A 24082-nucleotide genomic window follows, 5' to 3' on the forward strand; every position below is an offset into this window, starting at 1 on the left:
GCTTTCTTTCTGGGGTGGGTGGAAGTAGGATACAGCCTAGAAGCAGGGCCCCCCATATCGTTGTGCAGGTTTGACCACACAGCTCTAGGAGGCACCGTTCACATTGTGGTCATTGTCAATTTGAGTATGTATTTTAGTCATTTTATGGGGATGGTAGTAAAATGCCTTAGAGGAGAAATAAACCTGTTTCTGGTTTGCACAAAAGTATTAAATATGGGCTAGCAACAGCCTGCCTCGAGATTGGAATACTCCTGCAACACAGTGGTTGGGCTCTCCCATTCACCAGCTGTGTGACTTGAGCTAATCCCCCCCCCCTTTTTTTTAAGATTTTACCCATTTATCCATGAGAGACACAGAGAGAGAGGCAGACACAGGCATAGAGAGAAGCAAGCTCCCCGCGGGGAGCCCGACGCAGGACCCGATCCCAGGACCCCGGGTTCATGCCCTGGGCCAAAGGCAGATGCCCAACCACTGAGCCACCCAGGCATCCCTTGAGCTAATCCCTTGATCTCAGTTTTATCATCTGCAAAGTGGAGATAACAGTACCTCATAGACTGTTAAGGTTAGAGAAGTTACATATGCCAAGGACTGGGCATAGGGCCTAACACGTAATAAATGGTCAGTGTGTGGTAGTTCTCATCACTTGGCCAGTACAAGCCTCTCTATACACATAGATCTCTTTCCAAACACGTTCCACCCAAGGCTCTCATAGCATAAAATAACTTTGAGGCTCATTACTACAAGACTTATTAGAGTGGAACTATTGATTTTTTTTAGTATGAATCATTAATTAGTACTAATTCAGTAACCTTGTGCATGGAGTTAGATGAATGAGTGGTGATTCTCCCCACCCAGCTACACACATTCAAGTAACATTGAGGAGGGCCAGCATCTGAGAGAATTCAGAGCAGGGGGTACAAGGACCCAGGCAGTAGGTGAGAGAAAAGGGATAAAGAAGGAAAACATTAGAATTCACTCTTTAGCTTTCCAGACAACAGATTGGCCCTGACAGGTCTGTCTCTGACATGGCATTAATTATTACCACAAGCTCTGAGCAGGTCAAACTTGGGCGGACTTAAAGATTATGCAGACAGGGGTGGGAGGCCAGGGAGTCTTATCTACAAATACCTGGCCCTTTATCTGTGTTTCAGGGCTCAGCACAGCGGTGGCGGTGGGAGGGGGAGGCTGGAGTCCCTGCTGACAGTGATCTTATCATTCCCCATGAGTCTTTCATTGATGACTGGCTTCGCCTGCTCTTTTCCAATATGTTGCTCACCAATATAATTTCTGTCAGTCACTGGGCCCTGATGTCATCTAGGCTTGGGAATTGTGTTATTGTGCTAACATTCATTGTCAAAACTTTACAAGATAAACCTGTTTCTCCTCAACCTATAAATGTGTTGATTTTCCTATGCTGCGTATATTGAAGGGCCTTTAGACTATTAACGTTTTCACTGAAACCCTTTCTCACGTGTGTGTGTGTGTGAGTGTGGGTGTGGGTGTGTGTTCCCTTCTCCGCCTCCCCTTCCCTACCGGAAGAGGGGTGACCTCTTCTCCATCCCACACCCAATTTCTTGCTCCCATTACTAAAGAAAAAAAATGTCACTGTTCCTTGTACTTTTACAAAAGACTTGATGTCACAGAGGGGAGTCACTATGTGGCATTGTATGGGAGCGTGTCCCGGAGCATTAGGAAGCCAGGCTCCTGAGCTACACTAATTCTGTCCAGCCTCCCACTCCCACTCCAAGAAAAAGTAAAACTACAGTGTCTCTCGTATAAGAAAATGTGGTAAAATGAACTTTCAGAAAATAAGGATTCTCATGACTCCAATTTTTATCTTTTTTTTTTAAGATTTATTTATTTATTTATTTAGAGAGAAAGAGTGCATGTGTCGGTGGGGGGAGAGGCAGGGGCACAGAGGGAGAGAGAATCTTAAGCAAACTCCACTTTGAGGGCAGAACCTGACATGGGGCTTGATCTCACAACCTTGAGTTCATGACCTGAGCTGAAACCAAAAGTTGGCTGCTTAACTGACTGCACCCCTCCAGGTGTTCCCCTTCCCCGTGACTTCAATTTTTAAATCAAAGCTGTGGGTGTCCAGAAAGTGGGGGTGGGGAGTGTAGGGATTGAGGGTGATGTGCTTTGATTGGCACCAGGGCAGGGAGGTCTGCTCTGAGTAGAAATCAGAGGTAGCTCTGCTCAGAGATAAGGTGAGGCTATTCGGCAGGGGGTCGGGGAGGTGAGGAGCCTAAAGGCAGCTGAGACTTGCCTGTCTGTCACCGAGTCATTGATGGATAATCACTGATGGTAAGAATTTGAATCTGAACTTGAACTGTCTGTGAGCAGTGCTGCTGTCACCATTGTCACTATTCTCCTGGGCTTTGTTTCCACCTGCACCAAGATTGTCAGTTCTGCTTTTCCTGTTTTATGTCTTGTATACTCTGCTCTGTGCAGTGGATGTGCTCCTGAAGTGTTGTGAACACATTTCGGTTTTAAATGACATATTGCATTCATCTTAATACAGAAAAGAATAAAGAAAACAAAGTAGTCTAAGGTCTCATCACCTAGATAACCTTGTTCATATATTCTTTTAAAGAATGAATATTTACATGGCCAAAATATATATATTTACAAAGTGCAAAGTGTGAGCTGTACCAATGCTACCATTAGTACACGTGGTAAAAGCACTTGATGTCATCTCAATACTTAGCACCGCCCTTCGCATTAGAGTCTGTGCGGTGTACAAAGCCCTATTATGGAATATAGCCATGAGTATTATAAGAAACACGTTCTTTTAAAGGACTTTCTAATTTAAAAAATGTATATACAACAATGAATAAGGAAAGCATCACCCTGGCCCCAAAAAGAGGCTGTTAATCTAATGAATCAAAGAATTATTTGATTCACAGTTGCCTTTTGTTTGTCTTGCACTGTTTTTTAAAATAAAAGTTGCCAACATTTAAAAATCAGGAGAGTTCACATAATAATGGTTTCCTTTAAAAAATTTGAAGAAAGGGTGCCTGGCTGGCTCAGTCAGAAGACTGACTGACTCTTGATCCCGGGGTTGTGAGTTCCAGCCCCACATTGGGTGTGGAGATTCCTTAAATAAATAAATAAACTTTAAAAAAAATCTTAAGAACTATTCACAAGGGGCCTGCATCCCTACATGGCAGTGACCTTAATTGCTGGGGACCTGAGCCCCCTTAGTGGGTGTCCTCCCGTTTGCCACAAGCCCCATCCACATGCCCCGTGGTGGACCTGGTGCTGAAGCCTGAGGTCTCTTGTTACTTATCCTCAGGCCTGCCCTTTCTTAGAGTAAAGCATTTCAGAACCCGTGGTTCTATCAAAAGTAGGGGGATAAAGCTATTCCGGAGGGTCACAAGCTTTTTCTTATACTTGGCCGACCTCCCTGAAGGCATTAGAGTTTGCAGTTCCAATTCAAGACCAGCTGAATGTTGGAGCTGAAAAGGACTTAGAGGTCAACTAATCCCAGCCTCCTGTTTTTTTATTTCAGAGGGGTTTGGCTGCCTTCTGATTGCTCCTTATTGAGAATTTTCAACATATCAGCTTTGTTTAAGTTAATACAGTCACAGTTATAGTAAACAAACTTTGTATCACATGATCACATTTTTTTCCTGATTTACCAACTTTTCTGTGACTTGTACCAACGTGTACTGTAAAAGGGGGCTAGTGGATGGGGACTATTCAAAACTAGAAATGGATCACAGAAATCTTTACTTCCGGGAGTAGGAAGAGAACAGCTTAAAACAGGAAGAAGCGCTGATTATTACAAGATGTGGCCTGGTGGAGTCAGTCCCGGTATGTGACCTGGACAGGGTGTCATCCTACCCAAGACCTAGTTCCCCCATCTGTGAAATGGGGGTAATTATGCCTTATCTCAAAGGGTAGTGCCGAGTAATTTACACAATGTAAGTAAATGTTTAGCATGATAATGAAAAGTTTAAGTAGCAGGGTCTATCTTTGTTATTATTACTAGAATAATCATCCTGGACCCCAAGGTTTTTAGTCACATAGTCATTCAGTACATATGCATTGGGCGGTGTCACCATGTATAAGACACTTGAAGTCTCTGTGTCCCATTTTCTTGTCGGCTCAAAGGGAGGATAATGCCGGGCCCTCCCCCACACTGACGAGTCAGGAAATCAACTACGAGTGTGTTTGTGAGCCACTTAGTGGTGTTTATAGTGCTGAACAAATTGTTATTACCACTTTGCTGTTTAAACTAAGTTGTTAAAGTATTGATAACTAGGGTTTCCAAAGATGCCTGAACTAACCCAAGTTACTTAACCTTCATTAGGATTTATATTTTTCTTGGGGTGCCCGGTGGCTCAGTTGGTTAAACGTTCAGCTCTTGATCTCCCCTCAGGTCTTAATCTCGGGGTCATGAGATCCACACTGGATGTGGAGTCTACTTTAAAACAAAAAAAAAAAGAAGAAGAAGAAAAGGATTTACATTTTTCTCAAGCTCAACTCACCAAGTGAATGAAGTGCCCAGTATTATCCAACCAGAATATTGAGATAAGTCTAGAGGAGATTTTCTTACGTGCCTTTACTTTATCTGCTTCCCAGAAATTAAATCAGAGGAGAGAATGCTGGTTTAGAGGGATAGACTAATGAATAATTTGCATTTGTGGATTTTTCCTAAAACAAAACAAAACAAAACAAAAGCATGAACTAACAGGACAACATGAAAATGTGCCTATTTTACTCAAGTATAAATTGAGGTCAGAAGCAGACAAAGAATGTGCACGCAATGACCACCATGAGGCACTTTTTTATCACATGACAAGGGGCCGTGGCTTTGAAAGGTGTGGTGAGGATAGAAGGCGGCCTACCCATGTTTCATTTACATCGGACCTGGAGCCTGGACTGGAGGGAAGAACCCAGGACAGGCCTGGGCCAGAAGTTCTTTCTAGTTACTGGCAGTGTGCCTGTGAGCCTGGCTATACACGTACAGGAGGGTCCTCATGGTTGATCAATGTATAAAGTATATTTTTCTAGTTGAGTGTCTCCCTGTTGTGGTGGTGTCTGGAAGATGGTGTACATTGTATTATTGACATAGGTGGACATGTTCAGAGCAAGTCAGAGGGAGCTCAGCATTATGTCAGAGCGGGATCAAAGAGACAGTGTGTGGTTATTTATGCATTCATTTATTAATTTGCTTATTCAGCAAGTATTGAGTGCCTGCCATGTTCTAGGCATCAGCATTGTAAGGAAGGAAAACGAGCAATATCTGTACCCTTGTGAAGTTTACATTGTATAGGGGAAGATTGGCATTAATTAGTCTAAATAAATGTACAAGATATTTACATAATTGTGTGTTGTGAGGGCAATAAGGGAAGTAAAGAGGAGATAAGATCCTTCCCATCAGAGAAGACCTCTTTGATGATATCACACTTGTATTAAGACCTCCCCGTATGTGTTAGTTAGCCAGTGTCAACGACGGGGAAAGAGACTGGGCAGAGGGAACAGTGAGTACAAAAGCCCAAAGACAACAAAAGGACTGGCATGTTTGCACAACAGAAGGGAGGGAAGGCAAGGGAAAGAGTAGTATGGCATGACCTTGGACGGTTTGGGAGGGGGCCAGACCATGCAGGACCTGGCCACCATTGTTTCTCACCTGACTGCTGAAATAGCAGTGCTTAGAAAGGACAGTGGCTTGGACTGGAGTCAACGCAATGAGAACAAGAGAGCTGGAAGGGTTTAAGATGTATCTTAGAGGTTAAGAGTGACAGAACTTAACGAGGGATTGAAGGTCAGGAATGAGGTAAAGAAAAGGAACAGGAAAAACAAGGAGGACTCCTAGCTTGACTGACTGGATTGTGGTGCCATTTTCTGAGGCTTAAGAGACATACCTTGCCAGACCTCACTCAGTTGGGACATTGAAGTGTAGTCTGTGTGAATTTGCTTTCTTCATCTTTTTAATCTGTGAAGTGAGATTGATAGGCTAAATTTCCGAGATACCTTCCAGATTGGCAATTAGGTTCTCGTCTAGATTAAACTGTGAATATAGAAACATCCTGACATATTAAGTAATATTGTCAGATCCTGGTATTTGATAAATGGTATTATTGTGGAATTAATCTTTTATATCAAAACTTGTATCCAAATTTGAGGAAGTGTTTTTTTACTCATGCAAACAAAAGAAGAGGTGATTTTGGTCCGTTTTCTCTTGGACACAATGTTTTTCATGAGTCTTTCAGCAACAAGGTAGTTTTGTTCTGTAAAGTATAAACTGCCGCTTGCAACCCCTAACTAAGACTACAAAGCCCAAAGGATAAATTGCTTACAGTGAAGCAGTTTTTTTAAGATTATGCTTGGGATTCCACCCAGGAGTCAGGCAGGTTTCTACAGAGAGGAAATGGTGACATTTCAGTGATCCTAAAGAACTGCCTGCAGCTCTAATTCCACCATCTGGGGCTAACCCATTTTGGCCAGGTCTAAAATTCTAATGCTAAGAAAAGCAGTCCCCACTCTCTCAAAGCAGTAAATTTCTGAAATCCGCGACAAAGGATAGATCTTTTAAACCCACAGAAACATTGGAATCGTGTTCTTGACAAAGGAATTGGCAAGCCATGAATCTTAAGTATATCCAACAGCATGTGAGTAAAGCAAAGCAGCCACTCTAAATCTATCCATAGACCCCCTTATTGGACTATAAGCCCCTGAATCAATTAAGATGCTACAAGGAACAGAAAAATCCAACTTAAAAAGCCATGAGCAGTAAAGATACTTAATGTCTCACAAAACGAGTCCGTTTCTGGCTGGTTCAACAGTTCCGTGATATCTTAGGGACGCAGGCTCTTTACCTCTCTGCTCTTCCCGCAGAGAGAGCCTTGACCCTGAGGCATATCGCCTCGTAGTTCACGATGGCTGCCACACTTCTGGAAAACACCTGAGCTAACACTGGACCAAAGAAGTGGCTCATTCTCTTCACTGTGTTTCCTGTAGTGAGAGAGAAAGCCTTTCCCAGAAGCAGACATCCCCTTAAGTGCTTGTCTGTGGAGCACCCAGCTCCCCCTGCCTAGATAGTGGGACTTGAGCCTAGACTTGTTCCCCTCTCTTTTATTTCCTTCACTCTCTATGACCTCTCCATTCAGGTTTTAAATCATCTGTCTCCTACCCTCTATCTCTGTTTACTGCATTAATTCAGACCTTCATTATCTCTATCTTTCTCCCTGGTTCCTCTTTATCTTCCATATTACCACTGAGACAATCTTTTAGAACACATATCTCATCATGACACTATCCTGCTTAAAACCCTTCAGTGATTCTTAATCACATATACGATTAAATTTCATTTTTTTTCTAGCTGTAGGAATGACCTCTCCCTTCCCTCTTTTATTAAAAAAAAAAGACTTACATGGCAGCTCAGTACAGCTTACAGATGAGTGTAGAGCTGCTGTGCTGAAATGGGGTAGGGAAAGGGCCCATAGCCAGGTGGATCCCTCTGCTCTTCTCACCAAGAGGCCCCAAAGCCCTTCCCTGGATCCCCAGCAGTACAGGCAAATCAGAACACCTACACACCAGTCGATGTGGACCTCAGGAGTGTCAACCAGGCTAGTGGCACAGGCTTAGATGGTAGTGGAGGCCAAGGTCAGGAACGCGGTCTCTCCAGAGTGCGCAGAGTAAGAAGCAAAGAAGGGAAGAGGGTCAAAGAGACATCTCCAAGAGGTCTGTACAAGCTCTGCCTCCCAGCAGTGCATATCCCAAAAAGTTTCTGTTTCACCTTCAGACTTCACGAATGTGCCTTATATTCTTTGATCGTGCTAGATAAGTTAATCCAACAGATGCTTGAGAACAAAGTGAAAATGGTTGAAGACCAAAAGGCAACTCATAGCAAAAACTGAGAATAATAATTTGATTGTATGAATTGTTTTTGTGTTTACATTTTCACTTTTAGAGTGTTTTTTAAAGGTAAAAGATTTGCAGTTTGCTTGGAATCCCTGAGATTAGCCTTTTTTTTTTTTCTTTCACAAAGCTTTTCATATCAGAAATCCTGAGTTATTTCATGTATTTCCATTTCTTTTTTTTTTTTTAAGATTTTATTTATTTGAGAGAGAGAGAGGGAGCACAAGAGACAGCAAGCACAGGCAGTGCAGGGGGGAGGGCAGAGGCAGAAGGAGAGGGAGAAGCAGACTCCCCACTGAGCAGGGAGCCTGCCCCTGCCAACATGGGGCTCAATCCCAGGACCCTAGGAACGTGACCTGAGCTGAAGGCAGCTGCTTAAAGGACTGAGCCACCCCAGACACCCCTATATTTCCATTTCTGATCAAGGCAGTTCTGAGTTAAATGGGCTTCAGAATGGAATTTCAAACTGAAATCTAATACTTGAATATACCGAATATTCTAATTATCCTCCTTCCTCTTGCTATTGACTTGTATTTATTCTTTATGTCCACTTGAGAATTCAGTCCTGTTTATTGTTCTGTGAAGGCTAAAGAGCTTTTTAGATGCAGTTTACATGCTGTTGTAGAATATGACCTCCTAAATGAGGAGGGAAATATTAATGAAGGCACTGATGGATAATTTTCACAAGCAAAGGCGTTAACAGTTTGAAGCAACAGCTTAATGGGTTGAACATTCCAGCAGGCATCCGCATCCTCCGTGACACTGTCAGAAGGGAGGGAGGAGAGAGGAAAGGGCTGGGCAGAGGACACGAGGCAGGGAATAAGGCCAGGCCCCAGGTGGACCAGACCATCCCTCTCTGTTTGCTTTTATCCATTCTCATTTCAAGAAGGGTTTCAGAAGAGCTTGTCCTTTGAACAGTCTGAGCCTGTCAGTCAGTCTGGCTCCCCTTCTGACTCCGACCACCCCCACCCCACCTCCCATCCACCTAGATCTCATTTCTGTCATCACTGCCGGGTTTTCTGCTTCTACCTTTATAGTCTTCCCCCATCGCCCCCTGGAGCTGCCCTGTTTCTGGTGACCAGTCTTTGCGTCAGGCTTTGTATAGGCAAGTTTGTATAGGCAGCTCCTTCACGGCTCCCTGGAGCACCACGGGATTGGGCTGTTGACGTCTGTCATTCACTGCCTTTCCCAGACCCTCTAGCCAAGGAGCCCACACAACCCCCTTCCTCTCCACTTTGAACAGGAGCTCCATAGAAATGAGGCACCAATGAGAAGCAAAAAAAATAGCTATCAGTTGTCAGAAGCTTCAGACTGATTTTTATTCTCTCCTAATCCTTTTAGATGTGATATGTGTTTAAATTAAGAGGAGCAGAAACAAAAATGATTTGGGAAGATGATAATGTTAGCCTAGCTTATTTCTGTAACATTCTAACATGGTTAGGAAAATTGACTGTCAGATTTGATCAGTGTTGTTGAAGTGAACAGCCATCATTCTCAGAGTGTCTGGAGTTAAATTCTCACCCAGCAGGGGCAGTTTTAATGACTGAAGAATCCGCTAACAACAAGAAATAGCTGAATCTCGTCGATGCACTGCTCACCTCTTCCATCGCCTCTCTCTCCGGTCTTTCAGGTACAACGTGTCTGATTGCTCTGCTGTCAGATAAGGACCTCACCGTGGCCAACGTGGGTGACTCAAGAGGGGTCCTGTGTGACAAGGACGGGAACGCCATTCCTCTGTCTCATGATCACAAGCCTTACCAGCTGAAGGAGAGAAAGAGGATAAAGAGAGCGGGTGAGCTTGTGAACACCTCCAAGGACTATCTGCCATCCTGTTCTGTGAACCAGGTGGCTTGCTTGGATGGCCTGTGGGGGATAAGATGTTCAGTTACCCGGTGATTAGTAGAGATCAGCGCAGAGGCTGCTGCTGAGGTAGCAGAGACTTGACTTTGTGACATTTCTTGTCAAATAAATGGCCACTGAACTTGCCCTTCTTTATGGCCAACATTCCAAAAGAACCGCCCCCCCCGAAAAGCCCTTTACTAGTTTAAAGGTTAATGAGATCTTTGGGCTCCTGCTTGCCATACCCTGTTTCCCTCCAGCCATACCAAACTACTAACCGTTCCCCCAGTGAACCATGTTTCTGCTAGCTCTGTGCCTTGGCAAGTGCGTCCCCACCGTCCAGTGGTTGACAGTGATTTGGCCTTGAAGAGCCAGTTTCAGGGTATCCTTTTGGAAGCCTTCCCTGTCACCGAGCCAAAGGTTCCCCCAGTCTGCGTTAGGTGCCCCTTCATCTTTCCCAACATCCTATGGGGCTAGCCAACTGGCTTACCTTTCACAATGTAGGAACATACTTGGCTCTCTTATCCGGAGAGTATCAGGAGTGGTCACTACAGGCCTCACCAAAGTGACATTAGGACAAAGACTTGAGGGAAGATTATCAGTTTTCATGATTCACTTTGGGGGATTCTTTTCTACGTATGGATGGGAGGAATCCCTTCCTCTCCACACTGGCAAGTGCAGCATGTAGGCTCTGCATGACATGCCAGGCGGCAGGCCCACCAGCTGTCCAAGGGGAGCTCCTGTACCCTGGGTCTCTAACCAGAATGGGCCCCTGCTGCCCAGGGTAATTGCAGCTGACTCTTGGCCTCTGTGGGTCAGCCTCTGCCCAGAACCTAATCAACATCTGAGTTTTCACAGTAGGGAACTGTACTGTTGAGTCAGAAAGTGTTGAATTTTATTACAACCTCCTGCTTCAGTAACTGCTTGAGATGCAGAATAATTTTTAATGAAAGCTTTAGTCAGGGTTTTTGTTGGTGGGATGGAACAAACGATGTTTTAGGAGCATCTAGCAAGCTTTGATGAGCTGCAGGCAAATAGTCTGGCTTCCTTCCTTACAAAGACACAATTTCCCCATGAGTCTGCTGTGACCCTGGACTTAAAATACAATTAGCCTACTCTTGTGGAAGCACAGGCAAGGAAGGATGTGTATACGATACCTGGAAATGTCATCTTAGCATCCAGCGTGCCCTTCTGAAATGGTGTTCCCATTCGATCCTCCCTCCTCATCCCTGCCGTACCCCACAGCTGCACCCCCACCCTACAGGAATGCTTTATAGAAGCCAATTTGGACACTGTCTCCAAGGAGGTTAATCTAACCTGCTATGTCAAGGCTGTATTTTATAGCAAGGCTTAAGGGACAGTGATTGGTTTTATTACTTTTATGTGTATTTTCTCTGACCTCAGCCTTCTTTTCAGGACATTTTTTCCTTGTCCTGCTTAGCATAACAATACACTGCAAGCAGCCTGGGCCAAATACTTGTTGGTCCCTCTGTCTTCACTCCTTTTGTTGTTGCCAACAACAGTAATGGTATCAGCTGCCATTTATTTTTTGCTCTCTGCTGGGAGCCAAGCCTAGTTCTTTCCATATGCTTATCTTTACTTACCCTATGAGGTTGATAATGTTACCCTCATTTGACAGCCAAGGAAGCAGAGCCTTAAAGAGGCATGTGTGCCCCAGAACACACAGCTAGTGAGTGGTGAGACGAGAATCAAGACCCAGGACACTGACCCCGGAGCCCATGCTCTTGCCTACTAGACCATACTTCCTGGAATGTTCTCATATATCCCTGCCCATAGAAGTCCTACCCATTGCTCAAAGCCCAGCTTTATTGCTCATTCCTCCGTGATCATCACAACCAGATATATTGCTCCTCCTCCATCTGACTACAGCATTTAACAGGTACTAGTTTCTTCCTGAAAGAAGACTGCTTGGTGCTTACAGTTGTTAATATGTGTAGCTTTTCCTTTCTGCCAAACTATCTACTTCTTTAGAGAGAGGTCTGGATCTTGTATAACCCCGTAGCCTACAAATTGCCTTGCATGGAGTATACATTTAATAAATATCTGACAAATAATATGTGAATGAGCAAAGTTCTAGCTCCCTTAAAGAAAAAATAATAGAGAATATCGAGTCCATGTGATATTCAGGCACTATATGCTAAGTGATTTATATGGAGTAATTCCTTTATTTCTCACCAGTGGAATAGGTACTGTGATAGCCCTCATTTTGTAGCCAGGGAAACCTAGAAGCTAGAACCACTCATCTGAAGCTACACATGGCTACAAGTGACAGAGCCAAGTATCAAATCTAAGCAGCCTGACCCAAAAGCCCAAGCCTTTAACCACTGTGCTAAAAAATACACCTTTCTTTAATCCCGAACCTACTTGGGGATCTGTTTTGCAATCAAGATGCACCCAAGGGCGGCCTCGAGCTAAATGAATAGCGCAGTGGTGGTCTCTGGTTCCCATCCTCGTGCCTGTCAGCACTCTTTTGCCATTGTCCTTGAATCCTTACCCTAGGGCTTCCTACTGTCAATCAATGAGCCACCAAGGTGTTATTAAAACCGATGCCCTCACCTATATGGATCTTCCTACCCTCAGTTATTTTTACTGATATATTCCTCAGAGCCTTTAAGATGCCAAGGATGAGGACATGAGGATCTACTGGTAGAGTGTGAAACCTCAAGCCATGTGAGGTGAATGCTACTCCTTCCTGGCAGTGCCCAGGGGAGGTGAGGGGGCACATACGATGGATGGGCCTTTTGTATGCGCACCCAGACTCTACCGTGTGAGTGTGTGTGTGTGTGTGTGTGTGTGAGAGAGAGAGAGAGAGAGAGAGAGATCGGCCGCTCCAGCTAATGGGCTCCATCTTTCTTTGCAGGTGGTTTTATCAGTTTCAATGGCTCCTGGAGGGTCCAGGGAATCCTGGCCATGTCTCGGTCCCTGGGGGATTATCCGCTGAAGAATCTCAACGTGGTCATCCCAGACCCAGATATCCTCACCTTTGACCTGGACAAGCTCCAGCCCGAGTTCATGATCTTGGCATCAGATGGCCTCTGGGATGCTTTCAGCAATGAAGAAGCTGTTCGATTCATCAAGGAGCGCTTGGATGAACCTCACTTTGGGGCAAAGAGCATAGTTTTACAGTCATTTTACAGAGGCTGCCCTGACAATATAACAGTCATGGTGGTGAAGTTCAGGAATAGCAGCAAAACAGAAGAGCAGTGAACCCTTCGGGGTCTCGGCTGCCTTAGACTAAAGGACTTTCAACACACTGGTCTCTTTTAATGTAGTCAAAGGTGTGGGAGTTACAGTTAGGATGAGCCACCTAAATGTGGGATTCCCCCTCGCTGGTGGACATAGGTCTCTATGCAGGAATGGACAGAGGGTGCTCTTGGCCAGCATAGCTGAGAGGCTGGAAAAATGGTTTCTTTGTGTTTTCCCAATTCTTTCATCTGATGTTCAAAATATATAAATATATAGCTGTAGATTCACATGTATGAGGTGAACGGCACATGTGCCATATATTCTCCCATTTGAGAGTCTTTGCAAGATCTCTTACAGGATTCTCTCCAACATCAGACTTTGTCCTCTCTTTGGAGCAGTGCGCAGAGCGGGCCTCCAGGGCTGCAGGAGACGGCTGCAGCGTCCCCCATGAGTCTCGGCTGATGGGTCGAGGCCCGCTGCTGAGGGCAGAGCTATCCTGAGACTGCTCTGGCCTCCTGAACCCAGCTTTTCTGCTCAGCAGCAGCCCAGACACAGATTTGAGATGGTTTAATATTCCATGGCTGCTTTTGGAGACTGAGGGAAGGAAGTGGGGAGGATGAGAGCCGCCTGCACAGCAGACATAACCTTTTGCCTTGGCTTCCTTTATTAGTTTAATAGACTCCCTGTACCACCTGACCAGTCTTCGTGCATTTATCCTAGTCGTGCATGACCTTAACCTTCTGCTTATACCTGACCTTATGTAATAGGCAGCTGTGAAACTTCACCACCAGACACCACAATTTTTTTTTTTTTGTCTTACTAAGAAACCTATTAGGGGAAGCAAATAGGGTAAATCACAATACCATAATTTCTTCCATCTTTAAGGGTAGAGAGAGGAAAATAGAAGCCAAATAAGTCAAGGTGCCCTTTGGGCAATCTGCCATTTGCATTAGGAGACAAAGCTGGGGAAGGTCACCACCCTGAACTGAGCTCCAGTGGCCATTTTTGTGTGGGGTTTTTTTGTTTCTCTCCTGTCCTAGTAGCTTTCAGGTGTCTCTCCAGAGGTGTTTCGAGAAGCAGCAGCCTAGAACTGAGTGTGTGTGTGTTCCCTGAAGCCGAGTACACTGTTCCCAGCGCAGTTTGACATTTGGTGGTAAGATGCTGGTATGTGTTTCTCCTTGACAGTGGGAAGGCAGCAGCCTGTAATGTCTGCTTGCAGCTCACTGTCCACACCAGGTAGGTTGCCCCAGGCAAACACAAACTGCCCCACACCGTCCTGCATTCTGCGGCAACCACGCTAGCTGGGAATTCATGCTCTGACCTGTATTGTTAATTGGCTCAGGGTTATTTTATCCCAGTGCCAAGCCTGCTGCTCTTCATTTCCTATCACCAAAGTCATGTTTCCAATCTCAGTATTTTATAAATTAATTGATAGAGAGTTCTGGGTCATCTTGTTTGCCTGAGGTGGCTCCAACAACCAAACAAGATTTTTGTTGTGTCCCTACCCCTCTGTGTCTAAAATGTCAAGGTGTCCACCTGGTTTTGTGCTTCTCAAGTGGGCACTCGTAGTTAGAACTTCTCAAAGGTCTAGTGCACTGGCCACACACGTCCAGCCCTCAGTCCCCTCCCTCCCCTGCCCTTCTTCAACGGTGGAGCTCTCCCAAAGCAGGTTCCAGGGGAGAACTTGGGAGGATGAAACGATTCCCTTGTGGCTCCCAAGGACCGCAACCTGTCTCAATTCCTCCAAGCGCTTACCTTTCCTTGACTGCAATGAGAATTAATAATGGTTTCCCAAGAGATTTGCTCACTTTTGTAAACTGTAACAATAGCATTTCCAACATTAGAATTAGAACGTTGTTTGTGTTTTTTTTTTTAACTATAGAGTGTTCTAGTGCAAAATATCTGTCACCACTTTAGATTGAAATATTTGCCTATTGAGAGGCAGTGAACATTTGGATGTATGTATTTGGGGCAGGGGTCACGAGAGGAATGTAGGAGACATGCTGGTTGTGTTCAGCAATAGGATGGTCAAACCAGGTGGCCTGAGCTTGGAGACCTAGGACATTCTGACTCTGGAGAGTTACCAAAGCCCACCATCTAAGTGAAGTTAAGGAATAAGCAGTTTTAGCATTTTATGCTATGCAGTCCATTTTCCTTTTTTAACTTAGCTCTAAAACTCATAATGACAAGGGAAAGAGATTTTTAAATTCCATGATCATTGATAAAATCTAAAATGAAAATAGACATGTTTTGGTGAAGATGAAAAAGCAAAGCTACAGGAAATCAGTGTTTGTTTACCCTTTAAGAGGTCTTCCTCAGTGATGCCGAGGGCAGGAGTGCTCACTTCCCCCTCCAGCTGAGGTTCACCGGGTGTCTTCTAAAATTTGCTTTGTACAATTAATTCATTTCTGAATTTAACCATGTAGTATATGTCTTTCCTACTGCCTTTCTGCCTTTTTCCCTCCCACATTGGCTTGTAGATTTTGTAAAAGATAGACATTTTAGGCAAAATGGTAGCAGTTTGATTAAGAGTTATGGCTATAATCAGAGAACTTTGCTTCCTTCCTCTGTCCTGGAGCTCTCTCTGACCCTCATCCAGCTATTAGGGATCTGCAGGCATCACCCCGGGGGTGCCCTGTGGCTCATTTTCTAGGGAAGAGGGAAGCTGAATCTAGCCTTTAGGGAAATTGATTTGAGAAGTTTGCATGTGAAGCTTCCCTAAACAGCACTGCCAAAGCTTTGAAATTGTCACATGAGGCTGCCCAGACTCCCCAGCCTGAGTTCACATTGCCAATAGCCCCACGGTGCCAAATTTTAGGATGGTTTTACAGTCTTTTAGAAATGAACTTGGGAATGAATGACCGTCCACATGCTTGCGAACCCCCAGCAAGATGCCAAGCCCAGATCCTCATTAATGCACTGCTCTGCTGCTGCCCCACTGGTCATTTGTACTCTTAACAATGGGTTGGGATTGGGGGTGGGGGGTAGGACAAGATAGGGAAAATTTTTTAAAAATTCATTGTATCTGCAGTTCTCTAATCAAAGGAATAAATACTTACATTAAAAACTCCAAAGCAGTTCCCAAGACCTGCATTCATTTTATGTGACCAATTTGCCCAAGGCACTGAACAATGAAGTCACTATTCTAATATAACTTGACTGTGCGCATGTGTACACATTACTTGTAATCAGTGGCTACATTCTATTCCTTTCCTTAGACAGAAGGTATTGGCCTCTTGTCTATGTAATAAGAGCATAACAGAGAGTGTTTTATGGAGTGAAGGAGCGTATGCAATCTAGGTCATTTAAAACAGGGCTTATTTCATACAACTGTAATGATTTGAACCCACATACATTCTGTGCAAACAGGATTGCATGAGAATGATGGCATCATTTCAATCCTATGTGAAGTAATTCTGGGATATTGATTACATTATTTGATTGGATCACTGGGATATCCAGCAATACATGAAGGATACACAAGGGAGTGATCACTTTTTCCTTTACCAGGTATATCTTGATTTTCCAGATCTTTTCCCCCTGAGTTATGCCATACCTAATCTCAGAACCTCGTCAAGGGAGAAGGGTTAGAAAGGGCAACATTTCACTGTACATTTGAAAATATAAGAATACATGCTCTGGATGAAGTTTTATTCTTCAATGATTCAGAAATTATATTTTCTCCTTTGACCCATCAACATTAGACTGATCTTCCCTTAATATTCTCCTAAAATTGCCTTAGCTGGTCACACCAACATTCCTGAACCAGCTTTGCAGAAATAACTTAACTGTTAGATACCACGCTGGGTCCTACTTAATTGCCTCTAGATTAAATCATTGGTATCTAGACTTCTGGGTTACTTAGTGGAACACTGCAGAAGTAAAAGAATCTGCTGTTCCCCAAAGTGTGTTCCAAGAACACAAGTTTCAAAGATGATCTTCTAACTATAGGGTTCCATGGTTAAGTGAGTTTGGGAAAATATCTTAAAAGTTAGTGCATATAAGCACATAGAAGGTTTTAATGTAAATGTCCTATGGGTGAGTGGCAAGGGGGGTGCGGGGGGGGACATGACACACCACAACTGTAATTTCAGGTAGTTTATTGTTTGTTTTCCAGATTAATTTGGCCAGAGAAACTTTTTTGAGTGACACCTAATAATATTCCAAGGAGCTCATGTTCCATAGGGCCCACAATGGGAAATTCTGGTGTATGGAAATATTAGTATCTTCTCATTCACTGTGACTCTTAGTAGTAGCAGCACAATTTGCAATGTTGAAACACTAGTCCTTTCCATATGAGGCTGATTTGTTAATGAAAGCAGTGTTAAGAAACAGTATGACCTAATAAGACCCTCAGCAGCCTCCCATCGATAACAGAAGCCCAGCAATGCTACCTGAAGCTCTAAACTTCTCTCTTCTTGTCTGTGAATAATAAGCAGGAGCCTTGCCCTATAGCTAGGAATTTCTCAAATTCATTCCAAGAGCTTTCAGTTGGGTTTTTGAAGTTATCTTTGCTTTCCAGATTGAATCAAAATAAATATTTTTACATTTTATCACCATGTGAAAGTTTTAAAATACATATTTAATAGAAAAGGGGGGAAAGGGGCAGCCCAGGTGGCTCAGCGGTTTAGCGTGCCTTCAGCCCAGGGCATGATCCTGGAGACCCGGGATCGAGTCCAGCATTGGGCTCCCTGCATGAAGCCTGCTTCTCCCCTGACCTGTGTCTCTGCCTCAGTGTGTGTGTGTGTGTCTCTCATGAATAAATAAATAAAATATTAAAAAAAAAAAGAAAATGGGGGAAAGACATTTAGTTATATAATTCATTTTAAAATTGTAACTAGATTTTTAAATTATTTATCCATTGTATAATAATGGAAATGTAAACTATTAACACTTAATTTACTCTTTCCTCCATCATTCTTTCCAGATTCAGTGAAATAATCAAAAATCAATCAAAGCTCATTCATTCTAAAATCCCTATTCCATGTTGTCCCACCTTTCACATTTTATGTGTAGGATTAAGTTTGGTGAGTTATCTTTTGCCTAAAATGTAGGGCTTGACTATAGCTTCATACTCATCACTCTTAGCCTGGGCAAGGCTGGGAAGCTCTGGGTAATCCCAAAATAATGGATGAAATCAATTTTGTCCAAAACACAGTGCACAGTGAGTTTAGGGTAAAGTCATTAACTCAGAATTACCTCCAGTGTGTAGGAATATATCCACCCTGTGGACATTATCCAAAATAGTAAGAAACCCAAAGTAAAATTGATTAAGCTGGGTGGCAGATATCAGAGGACAAGTGACAGTTGACACTATAAGGCTTCCCATGAGATATGTGCTTCTAAACATGTTTGGTAGTATGTAAATTTTTTGCTAATTCTCAATGCTTTATTATTTTTTCTTTTTACCACTGTTCAGCTCAGGCTATTTAAGTAAGGGTGGATTATGATAATTTTGATGTGTTTAGTAATGACCACACCATCATTTGTACAAACACTCTAATAAATTCCAGTTAAGGACTTTGAAGAAAGCACATAGTAGCTGTTCATTTTAACGAATCATCATAGGTAGGCATTTTCACAGTTTGAAACTCTGCCAATAAGCAAGCAAACAGCCAAGGTGTAGTTTATATTTAGAGATGTGGTTCCATTAATTCTAGAAGTCCTATAATCTGGCATTATTTAAACACAAAATCCCCTCTGACATTTGCCAAATCCAAATTAATCTTAAAATCTCCAAGGACCTGAGTCCTTGGCTCTGAGCACAAGCAGATTGCTATGAAGGTTCTGGTGGCAGATTGTGATGGGGAGGGTGGGGGCAGGACACTGTGCCTGGCTCACTCACTGTCTCTGTAGGAGAGGGACTATCAGCCACCCTCTCTCTTCACCTTTTGTCATGAGGAAATTCAGACGTTAAAGATGAATATCATGCATTATCTCAACATGGTTCTATATAAATCTGACAATGCATAATTTAAAACGTGTTTACACAGAAGCAAAGATAGAAGTAATAATCAAGGAATTGGAGAAGAAAACCTTTAGCGGGGATCCTTGGGTGGCTCAGTGGTTTAGCGCCTGCCTTTGGCCCAGGGCGTGATGCCGGAGACCCGGGATCGAGTCCCACGTCAGGCTCCCCGCATGGAGCCTGCTTCTTCCTCTGCCTGTGTCTCTGCCTCTCTCTCTCTCTATCATGAATAAATAAATAAGTAAACTTAAACTTTAAAAAAAAGAAAGAAAGAAAGAAAACCTTTAGGGCAAAGGGCACCAGATATTAAAAATGTAAAAAGTAGGTTTCCCAAAATTTGGATTATCAGACTTCAGTCATAGCAATTGCGAACACCTGCACACAGATCAGTAGAAGGCACTTGTCCCCACATGTTACCTATTCAAACAGGAGGCTTCCTACTTAGCATATTGGCTAATGCCTTTTTTACATGTTAATAAAGACAGAATTCTAAAGCTTTTATAGGACTGTTAGTACAGACAGTCACATCTAAGAAAAATAGTTTGGAACATTTTTTAATTTGAAAAAAGGCAAAATTAATTTCAGTATGCTCCAAGTTGGAACGTAAAGAAAAGCATTTTAAAGAAAATATAAAAGACAAAAGTAAAAGAGTGATATAAAAGGAAATATTTTAAATTAAGAAAAGGAGGCATATTTATGACATTATGAATCATGCTTTCTGATATTTGTGTTTTTTTCTGAAGTTAAGGACACAACACTGAAATAAGAAAATGAACATTGAGTTATTTGTAAAGTTAGTAAAATTAGAGCCCCTATTCCATTCTTTCCCTGTGAAAATGAAAATGTGTGGTCTTATTTATTGCTGTCCTAAACCACCTTCATTGTCCCAGGTTCTCTTCGCAAATCTTAGACTTAGACGTAGTTTTACTCTGCATCCTTAGAATTTTTGCATTTTGCAGGAGGAAATACCCCTTTTTTAGAATTTTTTAAATAGTGAGCTAGAGTAATAAGCCTTTCATTTTAGAGTGCCCAGATAAAACTGAATTCAGATCAATGCAGTCAGCTACAAGAGCGAGTTGTAGACATAATTTTCTACATAAATTATGTAGACATAATTTTCAAATGCCAACATGAATACCAGTGAGTATTCAATTTATTTACTTTTTTTTAGAAGATCTTATTTATTTATTTGAAAGAGAACACAAACAGGGGGAGGGGCAGAAGGAGAGGGAAAAGCAGACCCCCGACTGAGCAGGGAGCTTGATATGGGGCTCCATCCCAGGACCCCTAGGTCACGACCCCAGCCTAAGGTAGACGCCTAACCGACTGAGCCAGAGTACGAATTTAAGACAAACTACAAAAACAACAGGAAGATTCAATGTTCTTGCTCTGGGGGGTTTTCTAACCCATATAATACAAAGGATCATATTTACTTATATAATTTTTTAAAATGCCAATCACAGAGAAATGATGTTTTAGACATCTTTAGCCCAACAGAATGTTATCTCTTGTGCAAATCTTAAATTTCTGTCCTTATCAGTACATGTAAGAACAATGCTTAGTGTACTAATGAAGAAATAGATCTACATTCTGACGTTTGAGAAAAAAACTAAAGCCATGGGATGTTAAGTGAGACTACTGCCCCACCATTTAGGCTTTAAGACTACAACCAAACAGTCTTCACGTGTTGATCATTTTGATTGTCTTTTTACCTCAGGTATACATTCAGAAAATAGAGTAATAAATATAAAAATGGAGAAAATCCACTAACTTTTCCTTCTATTTTAGAAAGCAGGGGCACCTGGCTGGCCCAGTCAGGGGAACATGCAACTCTTGATCTCGGGGTCATGAGTTCAAGCTTCATGTTGAGCATAGAGATTACTTAAAAAAAAATTAGAAAGCAGTGTTAGCCCTCTTTAATTTATCTGAAATAAAATTTATCTGTTATGTTCATATTGAAACATTAACACCTCCAACTTTGTCTTCAGTTTACCCTTTAATTACTAATGCAAATAGATTTGATTTATAGCACTTACGCACTTCAATTCAGGCTGTCTAGTTAAAATCTATTTTGCAATGCCTCAGTGTTCCTGTGGCGAGCCAGGAAAAAGAAAACAAAGACAAAAAGAAAAAATTTTAGTAAGGTCAGAGAATGGTTATTCTGACAAACCTGGAAAATAGTAAAGTTAATTCCAAAACACTTCAAGGTGAACTATGTTCATGTACATAATTTCTATTTTTAACTATAAGCATCACTGCATTTATAACAGATTGATCTACCTTGTGATCAGATTTAATTAGAAAAGTCATTATTGGGACCCCCGGGTGGCTCAGCAGTTGAGTGCCTGCCTACAGCCCAGGGCGTGATCCTGGAGTCCCAGGATCGAGTCCTGTGTCGGGCTCCCTGCATGGAGCCTGCTTCTCCCTCTGCCTGTGTCTCTGTCTCTCTCTCTGTGTGTCTCTTGTGAATAAATAAAATCTTAAAAAAAAAAGAAAAGTTATTATTTTTGCTGTAAGTATATCTGCTTGTATGTTTTGTTCTTCCCTTTCCTTTTTTTTTTTTTTTTTCTGAGCATCTGCCATGTGCCAAGCAGAGACAGTCTGAGTAGATCTAGGGGTGAGCACTCAGGCATCATCTCTGCCTTCTTGGCGTTTACAGCCCAGCAGAGGCTTCATAGATATTATAACACTCATTATCGGCTGAATGGGGTGAAAATTGGCATCTTTCATGATTTCTTCCAATAGCCTTGGGTTTATGAGAACAGTGCAGAATTAGACATTCTTTCCTACGCATAGGAGAGTGCATGACTCTTTCCCCAAAAGACTAGGGATATCTTGCAAATTCCATCAGATAATTACTCCATGTTAGATCACTTAAGTTTCCCAAGGATACAGTGAGAAAGTGAGACAGGGAGCCCCTGGGGACCAGGGAAGGGGTAAGGCTGTCCCAGCGGGAGGCCATCACTGAGGCCTCCACCCAAGTGGGACAGGTGCTATACAAGGACTCAGCAGTAGTATGGTCGAAGCCAAGGTGTCCCTCCTTCCAGGATCCTTTCCTGGAGGAAAAAGAGAATTATTGGAAAAAAGAATAGGGAATAATGAGAACATCTCTCCATGGCCCATCTTAATTTTTGTTCCCAAGAAGCTATGTAGCATAACACCCTTATACCCCCAAAACAGAACCGAGAACTGTGAGTGTTTATCAGCAGTGTTCCTGAATCTATAAATTAGTGAATTCATTACACAGAAAATTGACATGTCTCAGGAAGATAATAATTTCTTGGTTTTAAATATGAACAGAAAACTAAATGCCAGATTTTTTTAAAAAATCATAAAGTTGGTATCCATAGTAACTTTAGACATTCCAGAGTCTAGGCATGGAATTTAAGTTTTATATTTTGAAGAAAATTGCAACATCTATTTTCAGTAGGGCAAAGCAAAACTAAATACCAGACTTTTATTTTTAACCACATAGGGCACCACTTCTCTCTAAGTTCTTTGCCTGGTCATTCTCCCTGAACATCTCTTTCTGTTTATGCCAACTGCTTCTTTATCCAAGTAATAGTAGCTACTACCAAATTACATTAGAATCATATTGAATTAGAATAATAGAAAGTGAATGATAAGAGACTGGGAATATCTCATAGTGATTAGAAGTGGGAGGATTTTGTTGCCATTTTGTTTTTAAGCATGAGAACATATAAAAGAAAATTCAAATTAAGTCAAAACAAATTGTGATTTGGTAAGATTAAAACCCGAGATGGAGCCCCATTATTCAGGGAGGGAAAGAAGGAAAGGAGAGTTGGAGAGAGGAAGAGAAAAAAACCCCACATAATTGAGTAGTGTTTTTTTATGAATGGTGTATCCCCCAAGTTCTGATCTCATCCCCCCCCCTGCTGGATTTTGCAACAGTGACTTTGTATATAAGCGTTTACTAAGCAATTTTACCACCATGAAAGTTTTTCCATCAGCTTTTTCTTGATATTTTAAAAATTATAAGAGGTTGTATATAAAAAGATTCTAGGATCCATAATTTATTAGATAATGGTTTCTTTTAGGAATCTTCAGATTGTATTTAATAATTAAGTTGCAGGTCAAAATGCTCAAATCAATCAGGCTTTCCGATAAGTTGGTCCCTGGAAACTATCCATAATAAATACAACAAAACCTTGGCAAAACCTCATTACTCTTGGTACTCCTCAAAGGTTTTTATACCTACAATTCTATATTTGTCTCTAAGAGACATTTGAAACAATGTTAAAATGTCAGTTTGGTGTAGAGCTCAGAGGATATGGCGGTGCAGTCCCTCAAGATGCATGGCGTGTCATTCAGGTCCTTTGATGTGTGCTAGGGGTAGATTTAGCCTTGTAGAGACTAATGTGTTCATGCAATCACTGATTCTGTGTTGTTGTATACAAAATGAACAGCTAAAAATTCACCCTTGATGACAAGATTAAAGCAAAAATAAACACATTAAAGTTATTGGACTTTATACATGGGATTGCTGCTATTCTTTTCCTTTGGTTCAACTCATTTTCCACTCTAATATCTGCTCTGGAGTTTTACCATTTCCCAGTACTTTTCAGTGAGAGTAGCTGTGGAGTTGAGATGCCAGGTAGGAAACAGAAGAACAATTCACGAGCCAAGACCAAAGCACAACAGAAGCAAGAGACAGGAGATGTTGAAACTTTGGGTGTTTTCATTTAGAACAGGAATAAGCCTGGCTCTGGTTCAAAACAAGGTAACTTTTAAAAGCGAATGCAACTAAAATGGTTTGTTGTTCACACAACACAACTTTTACCCAGCTTTATACCCCGTCAACCAAGTTTATATAGTATATAATCAGCATTAGGTGATAAGGGTTAGGGAAGCTCTACATACATGCCAACTCTCACAACATGGTATTACACACCTCTGAGAAGAGTGTTCAGAAGAGAACGACCATCTGCAAAGTTTCTCACAGATGCAGAAATGAACACTGTGGAGTCTGGACACAGAGAAAGAGCTATACATCTATACACGTGCACACACGTAAGAGACTACTTTTAAGTATTCTAAAGGCAAAAGGCTCAAGTGTGAATAGTACCTGGAACCTAGATGAAGAACAATAAAAGTGACTCTGCAGATTGCTGAATTTGGAATTGTGTGTAATAAAGCAGAAAAATATGGCTTTGGATTATTTTTCTCCTTTTCATTAAA

At 42.2% G+C, this 24082-nt stretch overlaps 1 protein-coding gene across 1 annotated transcript in view; it reads left to right on the forward strand.

Moving 5' to 3' along the window:
• Positions 1 to 23375, forward strand: part of PPM1L (protein phosphatase, Mg2+/Mn2+ dependent 1L) — a 296832-nt gene extending 273457 nt beyond the window's left edge. Inside the window, exons 3-4 of the mRNA XM_055308226.1 lie at positions 9503 to 9664; positions 12593 to 23375. Of these exons, the coding sequence (XP_055164201.1) occupies positions 9503 to 9664; positions 12593 to 12939 (509 nt within the window). The 3' untranslated portion in view covers positions 12940 to 23375. The remainder of the gene's footprint in view (positions 1 to 9502; positions 9665 to 12592) is intronic.
• The last annotated feature ends 707 nt before the right edge of the window (positions 23376 to 24082 follow it).

This window comes from Nyctereutes procyonoides, unplaced genomic scaffold, assembly GCF_905146905.1.
Source record: "Nyctereutes procyonoides isolate TBG_1078 unplaced genomic scaffold, NYPRO_anot_genome, whole genome shotgun sequence".
Lineage (NCBI taxonomy): Eukaryota > Metazoa > Chordata > Mammalia > Carnivora > Canidae > Nyctereutes > Nyctereutes procyonoides.